General features: G+C 41.6%; 1 protein-coding gene across 2 annotated transcripts in view; it reads left to right on the forward strand.

Annotated features, from left to right (window-relative positions):
- The window catches only part of LOC308115691 (ephrin type-A receptor 3-like), an 83165-nt gene extending 74089 nt beyond the window's left edge, over positions 1-9076 (forward strand). The window contains exons 14-19 of one of the 2 annotated variants that reach the window (XM_080473342.1): positions 365-426; positions 3467-3676; positions 5683-5832; positions 6030-6223; positions 7230-7370; positions 7596-9070. In XM_080473342.1, coding sequence (XP_080329468.1) covers positions 365-426; positions 3467-3676; positions 5683-5832; positions 6030-6223; positions 7230-7370; positions 7596-7695 — 857 coding nt within the window. In that variant the 3' untranslated portion in view covers positions 7696-9070. Of the gene's footprint in view, positions 1-364; positions 427-3466; positions 3677-5682; positions 5833-6029; positions 6224-7229; positions 7371-7595 lie in introns of both variants that reach the window. The other variant, XM_080473343.1, reaches the window with a different exon arrangement.
- Positions 9077-10604: the final 1528 nt, after the last annotated feature.

Genomic DNA, 10604 nt, shown 5'->3' on the forward strand with positions numbered 1-10604 from the left:
CACTCATGTAGGTGCAGGTGCATAGCGATCCAACCACAACCGCCTTCCCTTGAGGCTGATTAGTATTCATGAGATCTCAGGAGCCCCCTCCCCCCCCTTAAACATGCACACAGGCACGCACATACACATATATTCTGGTGGATTGGTCTATTCTAATTATCTCTTGGCGTTTATGGAGAGGGCTGATTAGAAGCTGTCATTGTGACTGATGACGACATGCCATGTTATTCCCTGGAGAGTGGCAGCGAGGCAGCGAGAGTCGCTGGTCACAGCTGTGGACACTGCCTCGTCTCTGTTCTCATCTATGTATTTCTTGCTTGTAACTCTGCCTTAGTAACAGCTGCCTTGTTATGTGCCTCTGTAGGTAAGCCGGTGATGATCATCACGGAGTTCATGGAAAACGGATCTCTGGACACTTTCCTCAAGGTGAGTCACGGCTCAGCTGAAAAGAATGCGGCACTCACATTTCTTCCAAGGTCACAGCTACAAGTCTTAACCAAGGCCACACATGGAAATGAACTTTCCGGTGTAAACTGCTTGAAGCAGCAGACTTCATCGTTCCAAGCCGCTCTGCTTAAGGTCAAAACTTTTTAAATGAAATTATTCATCAGGTAGCTGACAAAGATTGACTTTCATCTCGCAAAGGTTAAGATTTCAATTGATGAATGTTTTACCGAGAACCAAGAGTTCACCAAGAAGTTATTCTTATGGTTTGCAGGTTTTTACACATACTCATAAAACTGACAAATGTGAATTTAGACAGCCTTATGAAACCAGTTAAAACCTGCATCGTATAATTGCTTAAAAGAAACATATAGCACAAACATACAACAGCTTACAATAGAAAATGACTATTCTAAACTACATAAGTCAAGGGAAAACGCATTGTGTTCTGGCTTTTGTAGTCACTGGTCACATTATCAGCTTTGGGTATCTACAGCTGCGGGACACATGAAGCTCACTTGAGCTTCAAACTACTGTTTCCGACACAACAGAATAACAGCAAAAAATAAAAACCCAGAAATATAATTTTAAAAATCCCTGATGCTTTCACACAACGGGAGATCAATTTAGGCACGGCGGGCTGCTGGATTTGAAATACACTGGCAGAAATGTTGATTAGTAATTACATAGTCAGTGTGTTTTCTGAGGTGACAAACAGAACTGAGGTGAAAAACACTTTTGTCATGAGTACATAAAGCACGGCACCACCATACAGCCCATACAATAAACATTGCATCTTTGTTACAGATAGAGAAATGGATGAACAAAGACACTTTTTTGACAATGGCTCAATGAAACAGATGTTAATGTCTACACTCCAGAACAGAAAACTGCAATAAACTGTCTATAAATGGGCAATAAAACAATGAAGCTTTGTGTACTTGAGCAGCTGCTTCCAAATGTGCCAAAAATACCACACAGCCACATTGTTTTTAATGTGAGTAAATTCAAGAGTTTAAAGTATGGAGATTCTTTTTTGTGTAGGGCTATTAGTGTTCTGATCACGCATTTGAATAATGTCTTCATTCACTTAATAAATACAGTTTGGTATAGCACACAATATAACACAGTTTAAATCCATGAATAAATAAAAGGTTAATCCTGAATCAATAGCAGTGTAGTGATTTAAACATCAAAGAAAGGCTGTGGACGGATTGCTTTATTTTAGTCGACATAGAAAGAGTAATAATGATGATAGTAGTGAATAGTGATTCATGTATAAACTAATGTTCTGAAATAATTATTCACGTAAGCTTTCCTTTCATAAACTTGCGGACAGAAATTATAGAATGCTGTCGATATAATTTACTCATGAAAACTGAGGATATGGTGTTGTAGAATTAAATAACAATTTACTCTTGGCTCCTTCTTCATATGGTACAAAAGTCTGCAAAGATATTAGACCTGATTGATCTGAGGGGCCGTGAGCTTGGTTTCGCTTGAGGATGGATAGCATGTTGCAGCCCCAGTGTGCTTCACTTTCAACGCCCCCCTGATTCATATTCAGTGTTGTTTGTCAGCTAGTAAAATCACTGCAGTGCTCCAAAGCCATTAAGGCTATGATGATAGGCCCATTGCTGAATAGACGCCAAACCCACTGGCAACACCGGAGCAAAATGACATGACAGGAGAAAATAAGAAAAGGATTGAAGTATGATAACTTTAAACACACAGCCACATGCGGAAATAGATACATGCTTCGTGTTACAGTGTGTTATAATGAGGATCGTAAAGAGTGTCCGCAGTGGCTCCATATAATTATGGAATCAGTTTTATCGTTTTTACAACTCATCCGCGCATCTGGCATCCATATGTGTCTTTAATTATTCTGACCATTTATTAAGCAGGTCTCCCTCTGAAATAACAAAACTGGCGCTCTCCCTCTTCTCAACGCTTCCCTGAGTCTGTCTCTATCCCTCTCTCACTTGTCCATCTTTTCATTTACTGTAAATATGGAAATAAGATTCCAGATTTTACGCACAAAGAGAGAGTCATCTCATCGTTCTCCTTTCTCTCCAAGCCTAACCTCTCTGGCCCGCATTTGTCTGCTCTCCTATTACCCTCCACCCCCCAACCCCCCTCCTTCCTGGCAATACAATGTGGTGGGCAGATTGATAGAGGAAGTCTGTAGGTTTGTTAGACAGACCAATCAATCAGCATCTCACAAAACCACCAGCTAATTAACTTACTCCACAGCTGCTGAGGGAAGAGAGGAAAAAAAAGAAACGGTAGAAGAAAGGGGGAATGGAGGGAGGGGTTGTACAAATGCATGAAGATGAAGGAAGATAGAGAGATAGATGGAGACTCTGAGTCAAAGTAGCGCAGAGTTCCCTCTCTCTAAGACAGAGGCTGAGGGGAGACAGAGATGGATGGAGGGAACAAAAGAGACAGAGGAAGGGGGGATGATATAAAAGGGAGAGGGTGACTGATAACATGAATGGCTTTTTAACGGAGACCATTGGCCCAGGGCAGAAATAATTGGCAGAGGAAGGTGAGTTGGACCACCATCGATCAACAGGCTCCACTCTCTGCCAAAGACGGCTCAAATCTGAAATCCAGTGAGTTGCTGCACGGGAACGCGGTCAGCGCAAGAGCGGAAAGTTCTGTCTGCTCTGTCACATCCAATCCTCTGCAACTGGGGTTCATTTTTTGTGATCTTCCATTGATCCCTGCGAGGAGAAATTCATCTTTTGCTTTGCCACGCTCCATGGGGAGGTCAGAGCACAGGGTCAGCGGGATCTGCAACAGATTCAGAGTCTGGCTCTTCAGAAGTGTGGGTCGCTGCCATCACAGCTGCCTGAGTCCTGGAATAAACCTTCGTATCCAACTAAAGTTGTTAGGGACTCAAGTCTAATCACTGTGCCACCCTGTTGCACCTTGATATCAGCCTTCACACTATGTTCTGAATGTTAACTCTTGTTTTAGTTTTAGTTTTTTTCTAAATCCCTGTCTCTCACTCCAGAAACACGACGGCCAGTTTACGGTGATCCAGCTGGTGGGGATGCTGCGTGGCATCGCCTCCGGCATGAAGTACCTGTCAGACATGAGCTACGTTCACAGAGACCTGGCAGCTCGTAACATCCTGGTCAACAGCAACCTGGTGTGCAAGGTGTCCGACTTCGGCCTGAGCCGAGTTCTGGAGGACGACCCCGAGGCCGCCTACACCACCAGGGTGAGATTCGCTTTCACACAGTCGTCAGGCATGAATGAGCTCAATACCTTTTCTGTGTATTGAGTTCTCCGTTATTGTTCTTTACAAAAGAAACAGGCATATGAAGCTCTGAAAACAGAAATTTTAAATAAAGAAACGCGCAGCCAGATCCAAAGATATCTGTACGTCACTAGAAAGTAGAGGGATTCAGAAGATCCAAACACAATTTGTAAACCAACAGGAATTGTTTAACCACAGACAGTCAGAAATGCATGTCAGCATAGAGTATATTAAAAACATATCTTGATTGTCACCCGAGGGAAGTGTTTTTGTTACATTTAGAACAATTTGACCAGTCAAAAAATGTGCCACATGTGCTTTCTGCACACAGATCAGTGGCTAATATGCACCCATCCAGTGGAGGGATAGTCAATTGAAACAATAGATATGAAAATAATTGGGTTATGTCAGGCAGCCATGCCAATTCTCAATAAAGGCAGCAGGAAGAGAATTTCAGTTTCCTCCTTTGCGGAGCCAAACTATTATGACACTAAAAGGCTCTCAATCAAGTCATCTGCCTTCGCTGTCAGACAGAACGGAAAAAGAGAAAACTGAAAAGTACTTACAGATTTTTATTGTTTTTATAACAGCACATTTAGGGTCAGTCAAATGGTGTACCATAATGTGTCCTGGACATCTAGAGGCTTTTACTCACTACTGAGAGAATCAACTCCTATTGTTCACATTACATTTACAGAGAATTACCACATACAATCAAAGATTTTTTTTTTTTATTAATGCCTTTGCTTATAAGTAGTCAGATCAGGGAAGTCTTTGGTAACGTCAACATCTCCTCACAGAGCTCTGAGAGAATGAAGAAACTCAAACGTCAGTGAGTTAAACCACTGTGGAGTAACTCATCTAAAATGTCCACAAGGAGACGGCATTATTCATATTCATAGGAAGTGTTGGGGATGTTATTTTTAATATGGCATTAGCATTGCCCTGGGAGGAGTGTATCAGCCGCTGACTGCTCTATTGCAATCACACACAAACTCCCACTGATGTCAGGAGACCTAGATGGAGAGCTGCAGGCATTGGGGGGTGGGTAGGGGAGAAGCAGAGGCCGAGGCGAAGATGAGGAGGAGAGAGAGAGAGAGAGAGGGAGAGAGAGGTGGATATCAAATAAGACTGAGATCCAGGGAGGCTGTGAGAGGGAGGAAGAGGAAGATAGAAAGAGAGAATGAAGGAAGGCAGGAAAACATCCAGTGAGAGCAGTTAAGAAGAAGACAAAAAAGAAGATGGGGTAGGGGTGGACAGGGGGAGGTGGAAACAAAAGTACAGTGCCGAGTGACTTGGCAGCTTTGTCTTTTATTTGACTTTGACCAAGCAGAGATGGGGAATGCTAGATGGTGCAGAGGCAGCTGCCGCATGCTAAAAAGCTCAACCAAGCCTATAGAGGTATGATGCAGTGTGTGTGCGTGCGCGTGTGTGTGTGTGTGTGTGTGTGTGTGTGTGTGTGTGTGTGTGTGTGTGTGTCTGTGAAAGGTAGAGCGGATGCAGGTATCTTTCACTGCCTATTGTGACTATACCATGAGCTGTATGGATTTCTTTTGATCTGCGCATCAACAACAAAGGCAGAGGCAACACAGAGAAAAACAAAAATGATGGAAGGAGAAAGACAAGTCGAGGAATAAACACAGGAGCAAACTTCCCCCTGTGTTGTGAGCACATTCAAGAGAGGCACTGTTCTATTAGGTTGAGATATAACCTTAAAATATCTTCCTTTAAAAAAACAATTCTGTGCCCAGACTATATACTGTTGTAATCTTATCTTTTTTTGCACTTCGATTCAACTGCATTTTCATTTATTTCTGCGCTGAGCATGTATTTCAGCACTGAGTCAGGAACCAACTAAACAAAAACAAAAGTAATTAAGCTGTTATCAGTGACAGAAAGCTGAACGTTCACGGTGACAAATTCAGTGAGTGAATGCATCTCTTGGCTGTTTTGGGAACCACTTCTAGGGGGGAAAGATTCCTATCAGATGGACAGCTCCAGAGGCCATCGCCTACAGGAAGTTCACCTCGGCCAGTGACGTGTGGAGTTATGGTATCGTCATGTGGGAGGTGATTTCATACGGAGAGAGACCCTACTGGGAAATGTCCAATCAGGATGTGAGTCACTAACACACACATCATCTCTCACTTACAGTGTTTATCAGTTAACATTCTGCCTGTTACTATAAAGACGGCAGCTTTTTTGCTCCAATCTGCAGTAGATTTCAGCTATGAAAAACACACTGACCTGATATTTCTCTTTTCTTATCTTGTATCGATCAAAGAACTTGATATCGACTTCTCTTTCCATGCAGGTGATTAAAGCAATAGATGAGGGCTACCGTCTTCCTGCTCCCATGGATTGTCCTGTGGTGTTGCACCAGCTCATGTTGGATTGCTGGGAGAAGGGACGAAGTGACAGGCCAAAGTTTGGACAGATTGTCACAATCCTGGACAAGCTCATCAGAAACCCAGGCAGTCTCCGGGAACTGGCCAACAGCTCAGTATGGTCAGTTGGAGAAAGCTATGAATTTTAAACCTGTGAATTTCACTGGTACATGCACATATAAATGAGATACTTGGTGAGACTATAGGTTAGACTATCTTTGCTATCCACATTTTTCACTTTACAGTGCAAAGATATGAATATGGGGGAGTCCCGGGCTTGAATATCAAAAGTATCACATTCCGTTTATTCCCAGTTGCATCACACATCTACAGAATATCATTACTTTGTGCATTTACATTTTACTCTTAAGGCATTTAAATAATGAGTATAATCAGACCAGCATACAGATGTTTAATTGCTTTTATAAACTGAAAACTGGAAGAAAAGAAAATCCTATCTCAGCACATATGAAAAGATATCAGAAGCGCAAAAATACTACCAACAAGATTCTGCATGAGTAAATACGTGATCAGAAATGAATAAACTACACAATTTGAGTGCATAGTTGGAATTGCTCTGTTTTTGCAACTTTGTGCATGCAAGTTAATAAACTGTAACATCATTTGGAACAATTCATATCACGAAGGAAGGCAAGCAAACAAATCACTCTGTTCCATAAGTAAAACCATTGCACTGAGGATGGGGTGACGGCAACAGATAATGAACCATTGATCATACTTACCCACTAATAGCTTGGTTTAAGCTGTAGAGTAGAGACATGCTGTATCTACTGCAAAATTAAAGCTATTTTGTCCGAATGCAGATCTAGAAACGTGAATAAGCATCAACTCTAAAGTGCTGCCAAAAGTTGTTTTTAAAAATGCCCATAATAAGTTAAATATCGGTCTACAGGTCTAATTTGACTTCAGTACATGTAACAAAATTATATTTAGATACTTAAGCGACACCAGTCATGTGTTTTTTGTAAAATATTATTTATGCTTGTTACTTTGTATAAACATTAAAGTGCATTTTAGCTTCATAAAAGCACTCTATAAACAAAATGTATTATCATTACTATTATCATAACAACTTAATTAAATTTTGAGTCCATTTTATATCCCAGCAGGGAGGAGCCGACCACCCCAGAGTTCAGTGTGAGCACAGTGGATGAGTGGTTGGAGGCCATCAAGATGGGCCAGTATAAGGACAACTTTTCCAGTGCTGGATATGTCAGCTTGGACTCAATCCTTTACATCAGTGTCAGGTACAGACATGTAGCGTCTCATCTCTGCTACACAACAGACTCTAAAGGTCAACACTGTCAGATATATATTACATTCCTCTCCAGTGTCATTTAAAATTAAAGACGGGGCTTTACACAAGTGTCTTTGCATTTAACATCAATTGCTGGAGTACAATGTGAAATTATTTGGCTGAAAACGTCTTTGTAATGTTTGTCCCCCTGTATTTTTCTCATTTCCCTCTGTAGTGAACTGGCTAAGATGGGAGTGACTCTGGCCGGCCACCAGAAGAAGATTTTGTCCAATGTGCAGAGCCTGCAGACCCAGGGGACGCATGTTCAAGTATAACAGTTTCCTCACAAACACACAGAGGGACGGAGTCAAACTGGATGCTCCTGCAAAGAGTCTCCCCTGTGAAAACGGAAATGGATCCTCTGTGCTTGAGCCTCCATTGATTTTAGGACACACAGAGACGGAGACAACATGGACGCTTGACTCCTTCACCTCCTTGCAGTTTCCCCATCTCGCCCCATCTTTGATGGGCACTACCGGCTTTCGCACTCCCAGCTACACAAACACCATTATGAAGCAGCAGAGAGACACTTTTCGGTTTACAGGGCCGCACCTACAGCGTCCGAGACCATTCCACATCATATCAGCTCAACAAAAGAAGGAAAAAAAGACTTTAACAAAACAAAAACAAAAAAAAGACAAAAAAAAATCCAAACAAATTAGAAAATGATTATCATCACTGTCTGTGAGATGTACAGTTAGTTTTTACTGTCATTTTGTTCTTTTGAGTTTTCACCTGGATGAGATGAAAAAGGGTCAGAAGATTTGTATATGTGTAGATATATGTTTATATGGGCTGTGTCTCCCACAACCGTAGAGATGGACCTAACGTTTGTATTTGGTGGTGAGGTTTGTACGGCTCGACATTAACAGGAGTTATTACCTTGTACACGTTCGGCCTCTTCCACTGGCTCCCTGTCCGCACGGAGCCAATGAATGAAGCCGAGGTGTTGAATGACATGAATGTGCCGGGGGAACAGAAGAACTGGACCTTTAGATTTAGACAGGGATGTAGATTTGGATAGCTTGTGTAGGATGGAGGTATGATTAATTTAAATAGTGTATTTGACCAGGACAAGGGCTTCCTCAGCGACGGCTCCAAGACACACTTCCAAAACAACTAGACCCAGAGCACATTTGCTGACGTGTACCTGACAGCAAAGAGACGGCAGAAGGTGCTCCGGGTGCACTCGATGAAGATAAGTTCTTACTCTTCCACAGTCTTTCCCAAAACAACATAGTCTGAAGGAGTTTGAATGTTGTGAGGTATATTTAAGCCCAAAAGTTTGCCTTCCCATGTTTCAGGTGTGTTGAGAAAGTTTTAGTGTTTTTGTGTAGAGCAAAGGTGACGCAGAGGTCATGATAGAGTTGACACTGTTAAGAACGTTATACGTTGTTTTTTCCAGTGTTGTGCCATGTACAGTGACCTTGACATGTTCATCTGGGCAACATATTGCTGTTGCAACTGCGTGTTCCTTTCATCGGCTTCCATATCTGGATGGTTACACAAGGCCAGTCACAATCATTGCAGTGTTTTGTGTTTGCCAATTAGTCCGCTTGATGAAAAGGAGCATTGGAATGGACCCTTTTTCAGCACGATGAAATATGCACAGCGTTGATTTTCAGCTGTGCCACCACAAGAAGGTAAATTAGACTTAAAAGAAAGAAGAAAGGAAAAAAAAAATACTAAGACGAGAGGATGTTTCTTGTAGCGTCTTTCTTGTTATCATGCCAACATGTTTTGAGCATCTCTATTTTCAGCCCAACACATAGCGTAAAGTTGCAAAACAATGTTTACAGAAAGAGGTGAATAAATTTGTTGATCTTATTTTCCTTCTCAGAGGGAAACTGCTGCTTATCACATTGAATTACACAGCAAGATATGAAGGGACCCTCTTTGTGCACACTGTATTAATGGCACTGAACCTGCTTTCCCTGTATTCCCAAACCCAGTTTTAATATATGTGGTACTCTATAGGACCAACAGTGGCATAAAATACAGTATATATGATTGTATCATAGTGTAAAATATGTACAGTGTTGATTTCCAATGTTAGAATGTTTGTAATGATAACAATAATGATGATGTACTATGATGTACTTTTGTGAAAAAGAGATTTCTGAAGTACTCATTCAGGGGAAACGTGAAGGGAGGCGATTCGTTGGTCTGAACAAAGGAATGTAGCATGGTGCAACGCTCCAGCTTTGATTGGCAGGTGACAGTGACTGCAGTTTCTACAATAGCGTTAGAATGAGTAGAATGGACTTTCCTTATTGACACACTGGCTTCAATTGGAATCCACATTAAACAATAATGATGAGCACTTTTTAACTTTGTCTCTGCTTAAACACAACTTAAAAGAAAGCTTTTTTTTTTTTTTTTGGCTGAGGGAGGGAGGAACGGGAGAGCACATAATAAAATAAATCTTTCAGTCATGTTTCTGACATCACAAGTTAAACCTTTTTGTCGTCCTCCCTTTTAGCTTTGCAATGATGCCGCTTTGCATTAATCGCTGTGCTGAAGTGGTGTGCATGGACTAAAGAGAAAAGGCATTTTTAAAAAAGTTTGAGAGGCGGTGTTATTCTTGAGCCTTTTCAAAGCCAAAATACAACAGCAAAAGTGTTGAGCGACGGATTACACATGCCGTTTATCCGTCCTCATGTTAGCTGCAACTGTTAACCATTGTAGGCATGCCGACTTGGAAATGTGAAGTAGCCCTGAGCATGCCTGCTAGCTTAGTAGCCGAGCGCTACTTCTCTGTAATATCATTTACAAAGAAGTCTGGGGGTTGCAGGTTATGTTAAAACCAGCACATAAACTACGTGCAAAAAGTAAAGTAGATGGTGTTTTGTGGATTGTTTCTTGTTGTCAACAATGCGTCTTGGGAGTTAATCTCATATCACTGTAGGGCCTGTAAGGAACATGCATGTGTGGGATGAGCAGCCTAGCTGAGTATGTTTATCCAAAATCATGTAAAAATGTCCAAAATTCTCTCTGCAAAAACGTTTCTTCTTTGCCGTTCCCATTATCAGACATCTGACTGTCAGCAGGGTGCCTGATTAGCAGCTCTCAATACAGAGAAATGTAAATTCAGCACCAGACAAAAGGGGGAGGAGGGGATGTTCAACAGTATGAGATTCATTGTTACAACAAAGGGATGATCTACCCAGCATTCTCTTAAAAC

Source organism: Lipophrys pholis, assembly GCF_963383615.2.
Source record: "Lipophrys pholis genome assembly, chromosome: 1".
Lineage (NCBI taxonomy): Eukaryota > Metazoa > Chordata > Actinopteri > Blenniiformes > Blenniidae > Lipophrys > Lipophrys pholis.